Raw genomic sequence first — 21,665 nt, 5'->3', positions numbered from 1 at the left:
ACACTACAGCCTCATCCACACTGTGAATCATGCCACAGTGACCACAGCATCACGTAGTGTGCACCTGCACAGTTCAATACAACATGCTCACTTGTGCCGCTCAAAATATTGGAAACACCTCAGTGCATCTGTCGTGTTCTATATCGATGCAATGTAAATGTAACAGATTGTGACCATATAAGGGTGACAGTGGATATTATAAGTTTTCACCCCACTGTTCAACTGCCATGTTATTTGTAATATAAACAAATGAGACCAAGATCATTTCAAAAATTTTCCCACCACACTGTGACATGTCAAATAAGCTGAATAACATGGCTTTTAATCTTTCAAGAGTGGAAAAATAAACAACTGAAATGATCTAACTTGGATGTGGCTGTGTTCAGAATCAACCAACCACATTAAGACTCAAGTTAAATGGGAGTCAACACCTGTCACTATTTAAGAGGCTTCTGATTAACCCCAAATAAATGTCAGATGTTCGAGCACGCTTTTCGTTATTTGTTACGAGGGCCACAGTTTCAGCTGAAGAAAAACAATTCCAAAGCATGATGCTGCCACCACTATTCTTCATTTTAGGTCTGGTGGGCTTTTGGTTGTATTTGCGCAAAAAATACCTTTTGCAATTACGGCCAAAAAGTTCGACCTTGGTTACCTCGATCCATACCTAACACATTTTCATTTTTCACCTGAAATGTATTTGGGGTTAATCAGAGGCAATGGAAATGTCTTTTAACATGAGTTTAATTGTGATTGGTTAATGCTAAAAAAAATAATAAAAAATAAATACATTTTTAAAAAAGCCGCATCCCATTTATAAGAGAGTGTGCACACTTGTGCAACCACATTTTTTTCAGCTGTTTTCTTTTAGCCTCTCCTCTACAAAAAAATATATATATATTTGTTTGATTCTGTTATAAAAGTGAGAGATTACATTAATGGTGGAAAATATTTTCAAATGATCTAAAATTTGGCATTGGAGCAAGGGATGTGTAGACTTTTTATTATCCACTGTATGTATATGACCTATTTACACCAAGCATGGATAACATCGGACGTCACAACTAAAATCAATCAGCCTGCCTGCAAGTCATTTTCCACACACATTGATTCAAATGACAGGCTGTACTAATATGTTATTGAGTGTCAGCGTGTGCTGTCCTTTGCAAGTCCTTTGCATCTCCATTATATTCATGTTTACTTACTAAGACCTGTTCTTTTCATGATAATGTTAAGGTTAATGTAGATAATAGTGGTGCTTTTTTTCGAATTTGGAGATGATCAAACAAAATTGATGACTCAGGTCTTGAATGAAAAAGCAGCCCCAGAACATCAATCACACTACTTTATTCCGCACCTGTATTTGAATATTTTTGGATTGTGGCATTTTGTTGCAGATTTTTTTCGATCTTTTGGCAGACTTCAGTTTCTCAGACAGGTTATAGTTATATGACTTCTTGAGTGAACAGGACTGGAGGTAATCGGGTATGGCTCTGGTCAGTGGAAATGAATGAAGCCTTCCTAAAAATGTTATTAGCCGTGGTGAATGAATGATTTAGCAGGTGGCGCAAGTACTTTTTCAAATACAACAAGGTAGGTCTGAAAAGTTTTTTTTCACCCCCTTAAGAAATAAATCCAATCCATCCATCCATCCATTTTCCGATCCACTTTATCCTCACAAGGGTCGCGGGGGGTGCTGGAGCCTATCCCAGCTGTCTTCAGGCAGTAGGCGGGGGACACCCTGAACCGGCTGCCAGCCAATCGCAGGGCACCCAGAGACGAACGACCATCCGCGATCACACTCACACCTAGGATCAAGCTAGAGTGTTCAATCAGCCTGCCATGCATGTTTTTGGAATGTGGGAGGAAACCGGAGTACCTAAAGAAAACCCACGCAGGCCCAGGGAGAACATGCAAACTCCACTCCAGGATCGAACCCACGACCTCTGCACTGGACCACCGGGCCGCCTAAAATCCATCCATCCATTTTCAATACCACTTATCCTGAAGGTTAGGGGGATGGTTGCTGGAGCCTATCCCAGCTGACTTTGGGCAGAAGGCAGACTACACCCTAAACTGGTCGCCAGTCAGTCGCAGGGAAAATAGAGGGACAAACTCTGTCAATAAAAGGGAATCGAGCCCACACCAATGGATGGATGGATGGATGGAAGGAAAAGGGGCTGCTGACATCTGACAGGAAATGGTGCTGACAACAATCGGCGTTTTTTTTAAAAAACAATCAGCAACGTCAGTCAGTTTCCTCATTCTCCAACATTGTGCACATTATATCATTGCTTGTTGCATTGCATTTTATGGCCCTTCCATTTGCCTTCGTCTACCTTTGTGCTATTATCTTATTGGAAATGCTGCTGAACTGGCTAGTGAATTATTTACTCTTGGGTCATGGTTTGAAATGTCAACAGCCAAGCTCTTCTTACAATGCAACTTTACACGTGTCATTCTCTATACCATGCTAAACCTCGAAAGGAAACCATCATGCTTGCTACACAATTAGCGGCATTGTGTGTTCCTATTACCAGCAGTGTAACGTGTAGGGTTTCTCACGTTCCCTTCTATTTCGAATACAAAGAGAGAAGCACACTGATCCAGCAACGTGGATTAGTGTTTACACTCAGCTACTTCAACAAAAGTTCTGATCCCTCACAAACTCTGTGACTTGAAATGTGTAACTAATAAACATGCAGTTCGGAATTCTTTGTAAAGTACTTCCAGGAACTCCACCTCAGTTTTTGGATCAGAAATAGACATTTGGGGAACAGTTTATCACTCCCAGCCCTTCATCATAACTCTTTAACTGTCAGCAACACCAGTGAAGCAATTTCTATTTTCTCCAACACAACAACATCCACCCTTTCATTTTCTGTACCGTCTATCCTAACTCGGGGTGAGAAGCCCTGAACTCTTCTGCAGCAAATCTCGGTGCACGTATAGATAAATCATCATTCACAGTCGCATTAACACCTGTCGTGTGACGCCACAGACGTCTCCCCCTGTTCTGTAATCCAGCCCACCAAGCATTTACGTTCGGAACATATGACATGTTTACTGGATTAACTAAAATGTATTTATTTATTCATCCCATTAAATAATTGCGTTTATTAAAATAAATATACATGTATAGATATATGAATACATATTACCTTTGGCCCAACAACAATACAATTTGAATGAAATATGCGTTATTTTGCTGGCTACTTTTAAAACCCGGAAGTACGGCGGCGCCTGTTTCGCCAAAACTCCGCCTCTCACCGCGTGGTCGCCGCACCCCTTTCATGACGTCGTCCTAAAACCGGCAGCTGCGCGAACCGCTCACAAACCGTAAATAGTAATAAAGTTATATTGAGGAGCCGTATGTCCTCGACCCAGAGTCAAGTGGCAATCTTTATACAGCATTGATGTACTGTACTATTCATCCATGCGCACGGTAATGTGCGTCACAAATAAGTTTGTTTTTTAAACAACAAAATACATTTTTCATATCGTGCTTGATAACGGGGCTAACGTTCGTGCATTTATGTGAATATTATGTCACTATCTAGCTCGCGGTTTGGTTTACTTGCGGCTCTGGCCTCTTCTTGGATTGGGCGGGGCTGATGAGAGAGCAGGAATGCTCTGAGATGGTTGAGTGCAGAACACTCAACACACTCCAAAAACACCAAATTTGGGGGTGTTTTTGGTCAGGAATTAGCATTTTAACATACCTAAAAGCTCAAAACGGTTGATTTTGCATGATGCGGACACTCTTGCGACTTGACCAGAAAACGCAGCCATTTTTAAAATGTTCTTGTTCTTTTCTTAAAGCCTTAAAACTCAACAAAACAATATGGTAATTACCAGGAATATAATTTAGCGGTTGTTTTATTTTTAACAATAGTTATGATAATCCATCCATCCATCCATCTTCTACCGCTTATCCGGGGCCGGGTCGCGGGGGCAACAGCTTTAGCAGGGAAGCCCAGACTTCCCTCTCCCTAGCTACTTCTTCCAGCTCTCCCCGGGGGATCCCGAGGCGTTCCCAGGCCAGCTGGGTGACATAGTCACTCCAGCGTGTCCTGGGTCTTCCTCGGGGTCTCCTCCCGGTGGGACATGCCCGGAACACCTCACCAGGGAGGCGTTCAGGAGGCATCCGAATCAGATGCCCAAGCCACCTCATCTGGCTCCTCTCGATGTGGAGGAGAAGCGGCTCGACTCTGAGCCCCTCCCGGATGACCGAGCTTCTCACCTTATCTCTAAGGGAGAGCCCGGACACCCTGCGGAGAAAACTCATTTCGGCCGCTTGTATCCGGGATCTCGTTCTTTCGGTCACGACCCATAGCTCGTGACCATAGATCAGGGTTGGAACGTAGATCGACCGGTAAATTGAGAGCTTCGCCCTTTGGCTCAGCTCCTTCTTCACCACGACAGACCGATACAACGTCCGCATCACAGCAGACGCTGCACCGATCCGTCTGTCGATCTCTCGCTCCCTCCTGCCCTCACTCGTGAACAAGACCCCAAGATACTTAAACTCCTCCACTTGGGGCAAGATCTCTCCCCCGACCCGGAGGGGGCACTCCACCCTTTTCCGACTGAGGACCATGGTTTCAGATTTGGAGGTGCTGATTTTCATCCCAACCGCTTCACACTCAGCTGCGAAACGCTCCAGTGAGAGTTGGAGAGCCCCGTTTGAAGGAGCCAACACCACGACATCATCTGCAAAAAGCAGGGATGCAATACTGAGGCCACCAAAACGGACGCCCTCAACGCTTCGGCTGCGCCTAGAAATTCTGTCCATAAAGATTATGAACAGAATCGGCGACAAAGGGCAGCCTTGGCGGAGTCCTACCCTCACTGGAAACGATTCCGACTTACTGCCGGCAATGCGAACCAAACTCTGACATCGGTGGTATAGTGACCGAATAGCCCGTTAGTTATGATAATTGTAGCTAAAATCCATTCACACAAGTGCCGTGCCCTCTGATCTATCAGGCTTTTGTAAGTTTTCATGTAAGTTTGTTACCAGTCAAAAGACCTTTTCTTCATAGATGGTAATATTTAGAAAACTTGGAGTGATCGTCTATGTTTTTGCCAGTGTAATTGAATCTTTCATTTGAGAACAGTCTGTACTCTGTGTCAGCATACATCTGTTATGTGCATGCTCTTGTTACGTAAGTGCGTGAACGTATACTGCTCTCTTATTCGCACACACAAAAAGTATGCAAGCACAAGACCACACAGTCACACACTGAAAGCCACACACTTGGGAAATTCTGAAAAGCTGGACACAACAACACGAAGCCATGTGGAGGGAGGAGTCTGCACTTTAACAGCAGGCCTTGTTTACCCTCTTTTTTTCTTTTTTTCTCCCCTGATAAGACAAAAAATGAATTTGACAGTCAGCCAGCGGCGGTTACGGCATTCATGGCCATGACCTTTGTACATAAATAAAGATAATGTTTGCATTTTTTAGCTTGCCTGAGTCAGCATATTCTTTGTAATGAATATTTAATAGTTGTGTGAAGAATTGCAAAAAAAAAAAAAAAAACTTGTGAGGTGGACTGACAAGTTCCTGCAGCTTTGTAGAAGCTGAGTGTTTCCATATGACCTGTTAACTTCTTGGATGCCTTTCAATTTTAAATACCTACCTGTTTGTTTTGGAATCCTTAGCATGCATGTGTCCCAGCATGTGTGTATGTATGTGTGTTTGGGTGTGCATGAGAATCACAATATTATGGTTCTAGCTGCTGGCAATCCGAGGCGCCACGTGATGTCCTGTGCAGCACGTGGAGGCCGAGAGAAGACGATTGGCTTGTTTTGTTTTTTCCTTTTTTTTTGTGTCTAGTCCGTCTGCTTGTCATATGCAAGTACCGTATATCATAGACTAGCCTCAGGATGGAAATGCAGTGCTTACAGACGATCAGGATTGCTTTACATTGTTAAATGTGGCTTGACTTGACTGTTCTTTTGCAAACGCATCTTAAATCATGGCTTTAAGTTCATGGCAGGACTACATTCATGAGAACAACATGAAATCGACTGGGGCCAGCAAGAAGTCCTTTTAACACTTTATCCCTTTGAAAGAAAATTAAGTAGGTCATAAAGTTTGTTTTTCTTTTCCTATTCTCATCTCCACCCACCAAACTTTCCAGACATGCAGGATTCTTGTGTATATCGTGCCAGAATTGGACAAGGTCCAACTTCAGCCTTAAAGTGGCACACTATGCAAACAACTCCAGTCAAGTGGGATGGGTTGAATGCTGGAGGATGTTTTTTTTTTTTTTCTTTTCAGTTGTGCAGCGTGGAGGCTCACAATGACGGCCCGTCATTGGATGATTATCCAGAGTACTGAATGTCCTTGCATATTTTTGACGTGCAAAATGAGATGGTGATTCAGTCCGTTTCCGGAATATCCAGTCATTGCAGGACTAATATTTTGGATTGTGCTATGTTTGTGCAGTAAGATGGGGTCTTTAGTATTTACAGCTTTTTTGCACATGTGCTATTTGCAGGAAAAAAAAGAGTGATTCTAACATACTGACTGACTGGTTCTAACATACTGACATTTGTTTACATTTAGTGGAACTGAGGTTACGAGGCCGCTTGTGTGATTGATGAGAAGTTGACATACAGCCCATATTTTGCCCATGTTTCCGCTTGTCTTTCCAAGTTTGTGTTTTTCTGCAATGTTGTCATGAGCAGTTGGAGGTTCATGTAAGTGTGACCTTTTTGCATACGTCTCAGCTGAGAAAATAAACTGCAGTCTATCCTGTCTAACTTGGCCGTGCACACTCTGGGTTGCTTGCCACTTAACTGCAAGGCATACACTTTAAAATATCCACACTCACATTCACACCTATGGACACGCCTAGTCTTGATTTTAAACCAGCCTGCATTTTTACGGAATGCTGAAGATGATGTTGAATGTTTTCATCGTGAAAGCACATGAGCGGAAAACTGCCCTGTTAAAACAATGTTTCAAGATAATCACGCTTCCCGTTGGCAAAATTGTGATGAATAAGGATTTGAGAGCCTTAAACAGATTCAGGCATTTAGTGAATGAATGGAACATGTGTAACTGTGCACTTGTATTCAGTATGTTTGGTTGTCATGTGACAACAACAGTTCCTTCTGCCACACACTCCGGCCTTTGATTGTGACAGGATGTGTAGATGGGATGGTGAGCCAGACAGGATGTGGGGCAGATGCAGGGGACGCTGTCCAAGTTAAATATGACTTGGGCCAAAAGGTGCTAACAGAATGTAACCACCAAGAGTTTGAAGAAGCGGAATCTGGCCACACATCATACTGTAACAATCAGCAGATAGTGAGCTGTTGGAACTCATTTTTTGTGCCTCTTTTCAATTCTCCTCACTCGTATCAGTTTGGGGGAGTCGGTTTTGCACTTCATACCGCAACGTCAACCTTAGCCGATGTGTGATTATTTATTTATCTGTTTGTTGTCAAATCGTAATATCATCAAATGTTACAGTGGTGAATCTGCTTGACCAGTGAGTGACCGGTAGTAGTTATTCCAGATGGTATGTTATAGTGCTTTGTAGAATACAATATTAATTAAACGCAACTAGGTATTTAATGTCCAAAATGTTCAACATTTTGAAAATGTTCAAAATTTCTTGACCGTTAAAAACTCTTTGAGAATGTCTAGCGAATATCTTTGCGACCGTTTGCGATCTTGTGAACGAACCCCGGTGAAAAATCAACATTGGCTAGCTTAGAGAACCTTCGCCGCGCAGTGGAATATGGCCTTTTTGTGTGAACGCTTGACTCCCTCCGGTCAGATGAAATTAAGTGTTTCGACCTTTTTACTCCCGTTCAGACTTAACTTTTGCTTTCATTTCACGACACAAAGTACCAATTCATGCACATGAAGGCAAAGGAGAGACGGCGCTTAATTTCCCCAACCGGCCCGCATCTTGTCCTTACTTTACACAGCCGTTCAAATATTGACTAAATCGTACCACGCTGCTCTCATAGCTACATGCTGTCCTCTCGAGACAGTTCCCATGGTGACGTGCCCGTGAAGATCCTGCATTGATCCACTATGTGAGGAAAGTGGGCCATCACACTAAGGGAGTCACTGTTTACAAGTCGTTACACGTCTTTTTTACTTTAATACCAGCACGTGAGCGATGTTTCACATAAAAGCAAACTGTTCCACTCCCTGTGTGACTTTTTGGATTTTTTTTTCTTGTATGCAGCTATTCCTGTTGAAAATTATTACATGCAGGGAGTGTGACATGTCTTTACAAACACAACTCATAGGAGGGGTCCTCCTTGAACTGAGCTAAAATGGGTCAGGGTCTTGTTGGTAGTTCCTGATAGCGTAGCATTATCTCTCAACATCGCAATCATTTGTTGACAAGACATCAGTACAGTCATCTGTGGCTCTCGGAAGGGCCTTTTTTTTGTCATGGGGGGGCTAGTTTATGTTGGCGCTATGCCAAGGGCTGTTGCATGCTCTCGGCTTTCATCTCGAGTGATCTGCTGCACTTGTATTAAGTCGCCTATGTTGTTTCTTTCTGCGCTGTTACTGATTACAAAAAGGATGTTGCACGTCACTCATACAATATTTTCAGCTCACAGAAATGAACACATGTACAATGTGTCAATATCTGACCACATCGGGCAGCAGTTTCTGTTTCCGTGCATCATCACTGTGCAGAGACATGACTTAGTGGGTAATGGGCTAACGCCAAGCTTCCGGAATGCATGTGTGGAATGTGTCAGTGGACTTCAAGAATGTAATCTCAACGTGTGAGGCTGGTCAGGTGCTTTCCACCTCACCCACCAATGATGGCACGTGTAGGCTGAGTGCGACCTTGGAATGTGACTTGTGTGTACTAAATTTAAAAGTACTGTGACGTTTCTTGCAAAGTATTTACCGTACATTTACTAGATTGTCTAATGCTGTGATTGCATTGTGAGGATAAGGGCGGGTTACTTACTTTCCGTGACAACTACGGATGGGCATTTGACTAAATTTCATTGATCACATATGGAGAAAATGAGCAATCATCTATTAATTTGTTACTCTGTAGGACCTAGTGTGAAATAATCTGTTTCAAATGCCCCAAAACATCCATCCATCTAGCCCACAAATGCACATGGAATAAAACACAATTTGAATTTTTGTTTTGTTTTGTGTTGTTTTCGACCAATGAGCATGTTGACATGAACATTGTCATGTGACACTAAGTCCAGCAATTCTGTAGAAATACTGGAATGCTAGCTTGGCTAGCCTATGGGCTAACTGGCTAGCTTGGGCATTGAATGATAAAGATGTCGCGGTGTGTGTCTTATCGTTACTTAGGCACGGCAAAGGGGACGGATCATCATATTCATTGATTTATAGTTATTGGCAAGGCAGCTTTATTTATATAACGTTTCAAACACAAGGTGACACAATGTGCCTCACTTAATTAAACGTACCGGGTACAACAATTAAAAGCATTTACAAACAGACATTTAAAAGCAAAGTAAAGAGATAGAAAGTAGTTTACTAAAATTATTCAAAGAACATACGGTGCAAGAACGAGATTTTGGAAAATTGTAAAAAGGCTTTAACAGACCTTAATCATAGGTATTGGGAGGAAAAGCGGATTTAAAAGAATTTGCACTTGGGGCCGATCTGTCTCATTTTTACAGCTTATTCAATTTGAGTGCGGCATAACAGCTCAATGCTGCTTCACCGTGCTTGCTGCATTTTCAGGCATGTTTTATGTTTCTCGGGAATACCCATTGCCTTGTTGTGGCGTAACTGTATATGACCTTACTCACGTTTTATGATTCGCAATATTTACTCTTCAAACATCCTCATTCTTATCTGTCAAATGACAGCTCACTATGTTGTTGGACAGGGTGCACACATCTATTGTCAAAACACTGAATTGACTACTAACTGACCCATTTTGATACAAGAGCACCAGTCCAATTCTTGGGGTATTGCTTGAAAGTATATTTGATTAACAAAAGGCTCATGTGGGTAGTTTGGTGAGAGCAAAATAAAAGCATTCTTGAGTAAAAACGCAAATTCAAAGTTGTAAGGAAGTCTGCAGCGTGTGAATAGGGTGTTGATGATGCTGGCAGAGATACAGTATACACAGACAAGCTGGCGCTTTGATTGTACTGTTACCGCTCATACTCAATATCTTCGATGAATCAAATGAGTCTTATTTCCGTCATAGACTAAAGGAATGATAAGAGTGTGGGTGTTGGAGAACGTGGGAGTCAACAAGGCCGTCCTTGGCATGGCATTTTGTGTCACCACTCCTTTGACATTCACTTTTAACACGACGAGCGTGCTACAGTGGCACCTGGCCTCATTGGAATAGCGTATGGAACAATCCCTTTTCTCGAGCAAGCTATCATCACTCCGGGCCATGTTTCGCTTGCTCACGTGTTAGGGAGTGAGCATAGATCACAGAAAAATGGGATGTCCACTAAATGCAACAAAGCTGTGACTCCCCCACCCTTGAAATTCAATCCGTTGTTTGCGTAACTTGCACAGTTTCGCCTCTAAACTCTGTCCAATAAGTGTACTGTTTCTTTGGAGGAACAGAGGACAGCAACGAAAGCTTCAAGATGAAGTTGTAAAAAATGAAAATCGGTCCATTATGACCCATTTCAATAACTGAAGATTTAAGTCACAGCAAACATCAAATTTCATTGTATCTTTAAAAAGCAAAACTTTCTAAACAAATACTTTGGGGAACTGCAAAATTGTTGTAAGATGTCAGTGTTAGTCACCATAGTGTAAAAAGAAAGTGAAAGGAAAAAGTCCAAATTCAAAGGCCTCGGTTGTCATTACATTTAGAATTCAACCAACTTTATTTATTGATATATTTTTTAGAAAAGTATGCCCGAAATATCGCACATAAACATTGATGTCATCGGACATGATTGAACACATACTGTATTACTGGTTCAACCTATTATCACTTGGTTAAATTACATTTACACTTGCATGACGGATCTCTTTCAGCATTGAACATTGGTCAAAACCGACAGATTGTGCCTACAAAGTTCCATTTTGCTTCACCGTGATTTCATTCTGATAAATATTGATGATCATATTCACATGTCTGTTAATAGATAGCATTGGAATGCTCGCGTTGTTCTTCTTGTACTTTATGGAGTTATGTGACGATGAAGATGAAAATCCTGAAATCTTCTTCCAAGACCTACCGTGCTTGGAATTCCAAAATGTACAATGTGTGGGAAAAAGACTGTCTGAGATTGCATCACTGCCCTGAGTCACTGCTAGACTGAGGACTCTGTTGTATCGCTCGCGCTTATTGTCCATGTGCAGGGACCCATGAGGCCAAAAAGACATCAGTGGACATTTCTATGCAGCTAATTTTGTAGTTAGAGTTTGGGGAAGACCATTTTCTCTGGCCCACAAGCTCCAGAGATGCACGCTTGTGTTTGGAGTGGAAGAACATGATAGCCTCAACGGCATCAAACTCAGACTGCCGGAAAGCCCTTCCCAGGCAAAGCAAGAGAGTAAAGACTTGGCGTCCTGTTTAAGGGGCTGATCATTTAATCCCTTCTCTGTCTGGCTCTGGGATTCTTTCTTTCCATTCTTAATCCCAGTCCTGAACTGAAACATCAGAGATTAGTGTGATTAGACTGTAACCAGTGACGCACTATTCTGACCTATTTGGTTGCCTATCGCTCAAAAACAGCAGTTCAATTTGGTTCGTATTCCTGAAGCGCGGTGGGAGTGAATGCCATTTTACTTTCGACGAGTGAAGCAGTATATATCCTAATGTTACTATACCAGGAATGAGGGTACAAGCACTGTCTTCATTATTAATGTATTTTATTTTATCGTTTTTTTTTGTTGTATGATTTATTTTTGCTCCATGTACAGCACTTCGTATACAGCTGTGGCTGTTTTAAAACGCTCTATAAATAAAGTTGAGTGATCTTTAACAGGAATCCTTGTTATGTGGCAAATTGATGTGAAATTTGTCACATGTGTGATACTAACAGGATGACAAGTGCCGGCGGAATTCTTGGGAAGACCCAGCCCATGGTGTCGACGCGTTCAGAAGCGCTTCCAGGAAATGTCCCGGTTACATCACATCGGCTCCCCACATCTTAGCATCATGATGCTAAGTGGCTACATATTAGCATGTCGAACACCACATATTTGAAAATAAAATGTTCCCTACATCTTAGCATCATCATGCTAAGTGGCTAAATATTAGCATGTCGAACACCACATATTTGAAAATAAAATGTTCCCTACATATTAGCATCATCGTGCTAAGTGGCTACATATTAGCATGACAAACACCACTATTATTGTAAAATAAAATGTCATGTTATTTCAATTTTTACATTTTTTTTAGAACTGGTCCACAGTCCAAAAATTTTGGGGGTAAGCATCAGGTGGAGGCGACCCACAGTTGTCTGTGGAGGTTTTTTCGCCTCATGGTGTGTGGGGTCTCTCACATTTGAAAATTTGATGTGTTTAGCCACCTTTACATCTATGACAGTGAACTCAAATGTATAACATGGATTTCCACAGAGGCATTTGTCCTCAGCAACCATCATTTGCTGGTGGCTTGTGGCTAGTATAGTCAAGGTGCACTGAAGATGTTCAATACCTGACAAATCAATTCATGTTGTTTAACACATTCACATTTGAATTGTCTTATTCTGTATCTAGTAGACTGAAGTGACCTTCAGTGACTGACTACCTCAACCATGCAAGCCATGTTATGACTAAAGACAAAAAAACATTTAAAACACAGCCACTGTTACACGCACCACCACCTGACAGCCACTGACACCTGACTCGATATGCTGACAATAATGTCATCCACCAATGCATCGGTCAACAATTCCCACGCCCAGATGCAGAAATTCCCTTGCTTGGGAAGGTGTTGGGCAATGTGATGTTATTCGAAAGCCCCTATGTACAGGAGTGTCAAACTTGTTTTCAACGTGGACATCGTCATTAAGGTTGCCCTTGGGTACAATAGAAGTTTGCCTTTTGTCAAAAAGGCAAACGCAAACAAAACTGCTTATATTTTCTGTAAACAGGGATGGAAAAAGACAGGTGAATCTTTTTTAGGAAGGTCCATAATCAACCTTTTCTCATGCTGTATGTTGTGTGTTTAGGGGTAGCCCTAAATACTACTCCATAAAAATACATAATTGTCCCTGCATTACATTTTTATTATTTGATGGCTAGTTTTGAACAGAAGTCAAGTAGGCTTGTGGCAAGGTTTCGGTAGATCTGGCCCAGGGGCCATGAGTTTGACACTTCCTCATAGGGCCTATGAGGAAGTTTACATACTGAACAGCAGTCCACCAGCTTGTGACCACACAAGAGCGTTTGATCAGCATGTCTAGGGTGAAACGGTCAAACCAGCTGACGTGGTGAGCCGGTACGGTGGCACTCTAACGGGGTCGTCAATTTGGACATACAATTCCCATGAGATGTTGGAGTGTTACAATGTGTACATGCTCTACTCTTGTTAGTCCACCACAAGTGAGGGAGGGGGCTCTGTGGGAGGTAGCGGGTCATGTTTCCTGCTGGTGAGCTCAAGTGCAATGCACTGGGCAACATGCAAGCAAGCTAACATAATTACTGAAAATATGTCAAGTGGTCTGGATGTTTTGTTTTTTTACAAGCCGCTCCATTTGCCATTAAAATATGTATTTTTAGATCCAATATCCCTACTGCACTGGTGGGCAATCATGGTTATTATTATCAGAAGCACTGACCTACTTACAGCCTAAATTCTTAGATTTGAAATTGTATTACCGGTAATTTATCCCCAACAGTCTATTCTCTTCAATTTGTAGCATTTCCGGTAGCGTATGTAATGGAAGATTTTTTTGTCCTATCAGATTTCAGCTTCTTTCTATGCCAACTGGTGAAAGGACACTTTGATTTGATTCTCTCCTCTTTCATCTATAACTATTTTAAACAACAAAGCATGTGAAGGAAAAGTGGTTAGATTTGTACGACTGTCTGTGTTATATGTTATGTTCTTGGTTTTACTCTTTGGTGCTTTCTACCGCCTTTATTACCGATTTGTCTTACTGTTTATTGTGCATGTTAAATTGCTCCATGTACAGCACTTTGTATGCAGCGATGGCTGTTTGAAAGTGCTCTATAAATACAGGTGACTTGACTGGACTTATGTGTTGTGTTTATTATTTTGCTTATGTTAACTGATTTGTTAAGCGCTTTGTTACAACTGCAGCTGTTGTGAAAGCGCAATATAAATCAGGATGTATTGTATTGTATGTCATTTTAAATTCCTCCTTATCGGAGTTGGGTCCTAATGTGCTTCATTGACTGTTACCTTTACCTTAGTCGCAGTATGTGTAAATTGTGCTCGTCAGAGTAGTTTTAATGTAAACGGAGAAATCCTACTTTGATTGTGACATTTAGCCACATTCGGCTCACCACTTTTATTTTTGTCTAGAGTTTATTGTTCGCCCGATCCATTTGTTTTTGCTAGCCCGAAAAAATTCTGCCTTGGTGCTGTCACACAACTGTTTCACCAATCCACCATAACCAATAGTGATGTTTCACATCAATTTCACTGAGCAAATGGAGCCAGACAGTCATATGACCACACAAATTCTCCACAGCCCCACAGAAGCTAAGTTTTCAAAGTGACAAATTTTCGTTCAGAGTGGCACAAAGGAGACAATGGCATGAAACTTGTAGTCAGAAGAGGCAGAACGTTCCGGTCCTTACCTTCATGTTTACTTCACAGACTTGTAAAACAAGCAGCTATAGTATGTCATGCTGTCATCAGCTTCTGCCGAAAAATGGGAAAACAATGACGCTGAAATTAACTTGAAATTATTGATTTCACTGAAGTGACATTGTTAGACAAAATATGATTTTGCACATTTCTATCTTGTATTTCGTATCAATAAGAAGTTACCCACCGGTTACTTAAGTACAGTAGTTTCTGTTACTGAATATTTACATAGTTTTACTCAAGTAATTATTTGGAGGAAGGACTACTTGTAAATTTACCCAGTGGGGGAAAGATAAAGGATATCTTAATTTACTTGAAAATTATTCTAAAGTACCACTACTCCTACTTGAGCACAATTTATGGCTACTCTACCCACCTCTAGTCCTCCAAGGGCCAGCGAGCATTTTACCATCCTCTGATTGTTTGGTCAGAGCAAAACTTGTTACATAGACAACTCCAAGGCGAAAACACATCTGTAGCGATCTGCACATTAATAACATTATATCCTTTTTTTAGTTGGTTTTTGAATGGTTTCTTTTCATGTTTTTATGTTGATGAAAACTAGTTCTGAACAGCTCAAGATGATACATGTGCCACATTGGTGTTTTGCTCTAAATTGCATTTTTGTCTACAGTAATATATTATTGATGATATCTATAATTGTCAAGCACTAGTGCAAGTATTAAGTGGCTCAAGTCTGGTAAATCCCCAGTGAAGGCGTTGGTACCAAATGCACAGCTGGCCACTGATATTGTGATTGTGAAAATATCTGTACTGTATTAAATTAATGCAAACCTCGAAAATTACTGGGCATTTTACATGTTTATCCTGGGTTTGTTTTACTACTCATTGACATTTGAAGACTAAATGCAAACCTTATACGCAAGCTGCAGGTTATCACTGGGGCAATACGAGCGGAGAACCTGCAACCTAAGTAAACAGCAAGAAAAAAAAGACCTACAGTGTTGTGTTTTTGTCTTGTGTTTTTCTTGTTCTCCCCTCCCCCTGTTATTTTTCTCTTTCTCTCTCCCCTCCTTTGTTTGCGTGATCCTCTCCGAGACGCCTTGTCTCCTCCCAGCGACAACAACGCCTTTCTGATTGGCTGATCCTCGCTGGTGAGGCGGGGCTTGGGGGCGGGGATTCCTGATCTTAACCAGGCAGGGACTTGAACTAGTGCGTCAGTTGAGCCACAGTACCGCGACAGTAAACGTCCACGTCAAGCCAATACGTTTTTATCAGCCTTTAATGACGCACACGTAGCGTTTTGTGACACGAAATTAATCTCGGAGACTATATAGTTCTACAGAAGAGGGCTATACACTGTCCCAGGACAGGTGACTCGAAGGGTAGAAAGGATTTTCTTGCCTCCGTCCTTTCCGCTCAGCCTTTGTTTTTTTTTCCCTCCAACCCCAGCTCGGTTGAGCAGGGCACCGGCAGCGCCCCCTGTGGGCTATATAGCAAACAAGTCCAGGATAGGGAGCCAGGCGAGCGGCCGAGCCTCTCGTCTCGCGTGCAACGTGGGTCCACCACGGTCAGATGTCCGATGCGCAGTGAGGATGAGTCCCGCTCTGGAAGCCCTCATGCAGGCGGATGGGACTCCCTACTCGGGGAAGGGGGTGATGCTTGAACCCTTCGTGCACCAGGTTGGGGGACACTCCTGCGTGCTACGATTCGGCGAGCAGACCATCTGCAAGCCTCTCATTCCCCGCGAGCATCAGTTTTACAAGAGCCTCCCTGCCGAAATGAGGAAATTCACCCCTCAGTTTAAAGGTAAGACCGTTTCCGGGAACTGGGTGTTCAAAACGGAAGACGTCTGACATGGCGGTGACAAACTAGCTTCCATGTTTTTTATCTGGATGCTAAGTGTTACATAACGTGGTGTATGCGGGCTGCAATTGCACACGGACGTTCGCTTGAATAGTTTGCGGTAGGATTCGTCGGAAGAGGCCCAAAATAGAATGTGGCAACCAGCAAATATTCCAAAAATGTTCTCTCTAGATGATAAGACCTCCGTGGTGTTCGAGTTAGGGTGAGGGTAGGCCTTGTATTTGGCAGCTGGGGCTTCGGCGTGGTCTTATTACAAACCTCACCACTATCAAGTCACAAATATAGAAACCATTAATACAGGTGGAAAAAAAATCTAATGAAAAAAAAAACAGTGCCACATACAGTACATCATCTGGAGCAGTTCAGAATCCATATCCAATGCATCCCCGAGCACAATTTCTGAAGGCCCAGAGCAGATTATCCTTCCAGGCAGCACACAGGCTTTTAAATCTTGTGCAATTAATACAGTATCATGTAGCGATGTAAAATACATAAAGGCACACAGTTCCCAGGGTCAAAAGCATCACATAAACTTGACTGAAAATTTAAATGAATTGTTCCCAAACATACACGAATGTTTAGTTAGAGATGCATAAAGGCCTAGCTATAGATATAGTTAAATAGAGAGCTGCAAAGAGCATGTTGCTGACCCCTGGTCCACAGGATGATGTGGCTCTGTCAGGGCAAGGTAGCTTTATTTATATCGAGCAATACATACACAAGGTAAATCAATATGATTCTCACCATTAATACGCATGTCCAAGGGAATCTGTTAAGGAGGTAAAACATCCATGTTATTTGACTCCACCAAAATGCCGCATGGTCCTATAAAAAGATTGTGTGTGTGAGTGATGTCTGAACAGTTACGCAGCAGACCACCAGGATGAGCTGACACTAGACTCAAGAATGGTGGAACACTTTTGTAAAGCTTTTGAAACATTTGGGTGTACTTCAACACGTATAACTCAATTGTTTTCAAATGTATACTTGGCAACATAAAGGTCCCAAGGACAAACCGACAGTCATCAAGTTCCCACCTCTGCTGCCTTTATATTCATTTCATAAGAATACCGAGCAGTTGTGTCACAAGTTCCCACACTGGCCAGTGCTGGTGCGATGAGTGTGCAAGTCTCCATCAGGCCACGGTGGAGAGGAGGCGAAAGGGCCTCGGGATGCTGATGTCAGCATACATGACGTCAGACATGACTCAAGCTCGGGAAACGGTGTGGCTGCTGGGTCCTCAGGCCCGCGGTTTTAACACGCAGAGGCTCTCAGAAGCAGCGCACTCGCTGACAAAAGAGCTGCCTTGTCTTGTGAAAGTGTTTTGCCCTTTAAGATCAGAGACTACGTCAGTATTTCTGCCAGTGTACTGACCACATCCTGTCTGCTCCTTCTACATCAACAGCCATGATGTGTATGATGTGCGAGGTACCGCCAGCTACCGCAAAGCCCTTTATGCGTATGCGACTTAACATTCATGAATGTTAGGAAACACTTCTGTTTGGGTCACCTTCACCCCAGATCAAATGTTTGCACACACCTTCAACTCTTTTCAAGTATCAAGGCTATTCTGCTCGTTTGGGGTTGTGTAAAAGTTTGAGAATGCCTTGTCTAATAAATACATGAGTTGTGTTCACTCTTAGTCAGCAAATCTAGTCTGATTTGGAGTGTTTTCATAAATGTGCTTGAAATGACAAACTTCAGCCATGTCTGTCATCAGCCGAATATCAATTGTTTTCCTTTTGTGTATTCAAATAGAAATTTTGCATCAAGGGTGTGTGATCATTGCCGTGACTGTTCTTCCTGTTGTTGTTGTTTTTTAATGTGTTCATGTTTTTTTTCCTTGTTGAAGGAGGCCGTTTTATTTTAAAACAATCCTGTCTTCCTTTTTCACAGGTGTCGTGTCGGTCAGTTTCGAAGAGGACGAAGGAGGGAACCTGTGCCTCATTGCTTACCCCCTTCATAGCGAATCGGGCGACCTAGAAAACAAGGACCCCTCGACCGACTGCGAGCCCAAGAGCAAGATGTTAAAGTGGAGCAACAAAAAGCAAGCCCCTTTGCACTTAGAGAATGACAACTACAGCAAAGAAAGAGCTCGGCAGAGCCGTAAAGACGACAAGATCATGAGGTAAAGTTGCCGCTCTGCACATTTAAAGGGGAACACTTAGTGATACAAAACGCTGACCTTCTTGTCTGCGTGTCTTTTGCTAGCTACCGTGACGATGTCCAGGTGCAGCAGCAGGCCGAGGTCCTCTACTTAAGCCTAGAGAAGGGCAACATGGTGCCGCAGATCAAACACAATCCCTGGAGTCTCAAATGTCACCAGCAGCACTTACAGAGGATGAAGGACAATGCAAAGCACCGCAACCAATACAGTATCCTTCCATGTTGCTGTCATCACAGAACACGTGACACGTGTCTTTGTTCGTAGTAAGCACGTGTCGTTTTGGTCTCGTGTCGCTGTGCATTCCTTGACCCGCTTCCCCAGAGTTCATCCTTTTGGAGAACCTAACATGGCGTTACACAGTCCCGTGTGTCCTGGACTTGAAGATGGGGACCCGCCAACATGGCGATGACGCATCAGAAGAGAAGAAAGCCAATCAGATCCGCAAGTGTCAACAAAGCACATCGGCCTCCATCGGAGTGCGGCTCTGTGGCATGCAGGTGAAAACCAGTTTGTCCAGTTTGGGGCAAACATTTTGTGGAGGCCTATTTTGTCGTACGACTTAGTCCCTAATGTTTGATCTGACCAAATTGATTCTCGAACATGATCACGTAATGAATTCAACGCACGAGTCAAGGACCGTGTATTTGATGCTGGTATGCTCATTTTTCGATTTGATGTTCGCAGGTGTACCAGTCAGACTCTGGCCAGCTCATGTTCATGAATAAGTACCACGGCCGAAAGCTGACCTTCGCAGGCTTCGAGGAGGCCCTCTACCAGTTTTTCCACGATGGGCGTCGCCTGCGGCGCGAGCTGCTATCCCCGGTGCTGCAACGCCTCCGCGAGATGCAAGCTGCCCTGGAGTCCTGCGAGTCGTACCGATTCTACTCAAGCTCCTTGCTCATCATCTATGACGGGGACCCTCCCAGAACGCCCTCTCGACCTCGACACCGCGGTGGAGAGGAAGGGGATGAGGATGACTTGTCTGACGAGGAGGAGGAAGAAGGGGCTTTCGGGTTCCCTCGTTCGTCCTCGGCAGGCTGCAGCGCCGGCGGGGCCGCGGGGAGCGGCAACAGTGGCGGCGGTCGCTCCTCCCACAGCCCAACGGACTCCAGCAGCCCCGCCGTGGACGTGCGCATGATCGACTTTGCGCACACGACTTGCCGTCACTACGGCGAGGACAGCGTCGTGCACGAAGGACAGGATAGCGGGTTCATCTTTGGGCTACAGAACCTGATCTCCATCATCTCCCAGCTGGAGGATCACAGCACCGACTGAGGCTCGCGATGGGAGACCGCATGTTCTGAATTTCAAACCTGGGGTAATGAGCCCGACGAGCCGACACCCCGCTACTCCGAGGTCCACCGTCCTGGAGGTGCGACCCTCCCCGCCTGCTTGGAGGGAACCTCGGGGTCAAGAGGGTGAGCGCGCGGCGTGTCCTGCCGCTCGCCCTCACCTGCCAGAGGACGGCGCAGCCTGAGCCCTTAGTCGCACTTTCTCCCTCTTTGAGACTGCTCCTTTTCTTTTGCGCACAGTCGGAGGACCGAGATTGCGGTCTGGCAACAGACACAAAAGACTTGTAGCATCCGAGGACACTCCCCAGGTTCCTTTTATTGTGCATTCTCTCCGAGAGAGCAATGGTGATCTAGATGGTTGAAATTCAAGTGTACTGTAGTTCAATGAGTCTGACCTGGTGCTTTACCTGTGGCGTGAGTTTATTTGGTGTTTTCGGGGGAGTGCAGTTACCACTGCCAGTTCCGAAGAGAAAAGCACATTAATAGTGGGGGAGGGACTTAAAGGGCTGACCTTGGCTGGCTAGGTCAGCAGCCTTGTAGCAACCAGTAGTGAAAGCTCCTAATAAGGACTTTTTGTGTTTATGTTGGTGTTTGTCAGAAATGTGCTCTGTGTGTCCAATCAGGCACTTTGATGGACTCTTAATACAGGATGGACGAGATGGAGACAGAAGAAGGTGTTTGCCTTTTTCCATCAGTTGCCCTCTGTATTTTATTTCTTGCAAACAAAAGACATTGTAAGAAAAAGTTTTTGTTTTTTTAAAATTTTGTTACCAATGTGGTTTTTCTTGGACTTTCTCCTATTCATTCCTTAAATGTGGACTTCAAGAGCATTTACTGATTTGAAATCACTAGCTACCAAGAGACTATTTATTTGAAGGGGTTATTGAAAATGGGGGGGCGGGGGGGCAATCACATTCCAAATAACCACTCTTCTATGTTCTAATACTGAATTTATTTTGTTATTGAGAGAGCCGAAAAAGCTCGCTTGTATACCTGTGTGCTAGCGATGTCTTGAAAATAAAGACATTCTTTTGTGGTAAGAATTCTTTTGTGGTACTTTGAGGAAAAATGTCCCACAGTGTCGAAGCCGTGCACGACACCAGCCCGAACTGCACCCACAGTAATTAACTTCCATCCTGCAGCGATGTCGCAGACCAGATTGTGCAAGGTTACACGTTATATAATGTGGAAAACCTGAATGGCTGCATGCAGCTCAAGCAGGAAGCATTAGAAAGTGTTCGGCAGCCCACACACACGCTTTTAACCTAGAGGAACAACATGCTCAGCAAATAAATGACAGGTGTCTTCACTTTCTGAACTATGTCTTTCAGCACTGGAAGACGTACAAATGACGTGAAGGACGGGAATGCATTGTCCCTGGTGTCATATGTTCTTTCAATTGTTTCAGGTACAAACCTATTCTCATCAAACCCTATTCCATTCCACTGCATGACAAGTGAAATGACCTTTCAACCGAAAATAATCACAACTTGGCTTTTCACGGGTGTTTTATACAGCAACTGATAGGCAAATGCACTGCAAAAAAAAAAACAGGAATTTCACAAACCCAAAAGTGTACAATCCAACTGAAAAATGTGGCAACCATAGAAACCAAGTGGA

The 21,665-nt window shown here is 43.3% G+C and overlaps 1 protein-coding gene across 1 annotated transcript; it reads left to right on the top strand.

Annotated features, from left to right (window-relative positions):
- Positions 1-15,923: 15,923 nt before the first annotated feature.
- On the top strand, positions 15,924-21,088 carry LOC147201356 (inositol hexakisphosphate kinase 2-like). Its single transcript, XM_086117969.1, has 5 exons — positions 15,924-16,529; positions 18,483-18,714; positions 18,798-18,961; positions 19,075-19,250; positions 19,438-21,088. Exons 1-5 carry the CDS (start codon positions 16,316-16,318, stop codon positions 20,026-20,028), a joined length of 1,377 nt encoding a protein of 458 aa, XP_085974095.1. The 5' UTR covers positions 15,924-16,315; the 3' UTR covers positions 20,029-21,088.
- The last annotated feature ends 577 nt before the right edge of the window (positions 21,089-21,665 follow it).

Source organism: Hippocampus guttulatus, chromosome 8 (assembly GCF_054856545.1).
Source record: "Hippocampus guttulatus isolate MCC_2025c chromosome 8, RoL_Hgut_1.0, whole genome shotgun sequence".
Classification (NCBI taxonomy): Eukaryota; Metazoa; Chordata; class Actinopteri; order Syngnathiformes; family Syngnathidae; genus Hippocampus; species Hippocampus guttulatus.
This window is presented reverse-complemented; position numbering and strand designations above follow the sequence as displayed.

What these genes read in the sequence shown, in the direction of transcription:
- LOC147201356 (XM_086117969.1), top strand. Translation starts at nt 16,316, where the DNA reads ATGAGTCCCGCTCTGGAAGCCCTCATGCAGGCGGATGGGACTCCCTAC. An exon ending in ATTCACCCCTCAGTTTAAAG is followed by an intron (nt 16,530 to 18,482) that starts GTAAGACCGTTT and finishes CCTTTTTCACAG; the next exon opens with GTGTCGTGTCGGTCAGTTTC. An exon ending in AAAGACGACAAGATCATGAG is followed by an intron (nt 18,715 to 18,797) that starts GTAAAGTTGCCG and finishes GTCTTTTGCTAG; the next exon opens with CTACCGTGACGATGTCCAGG.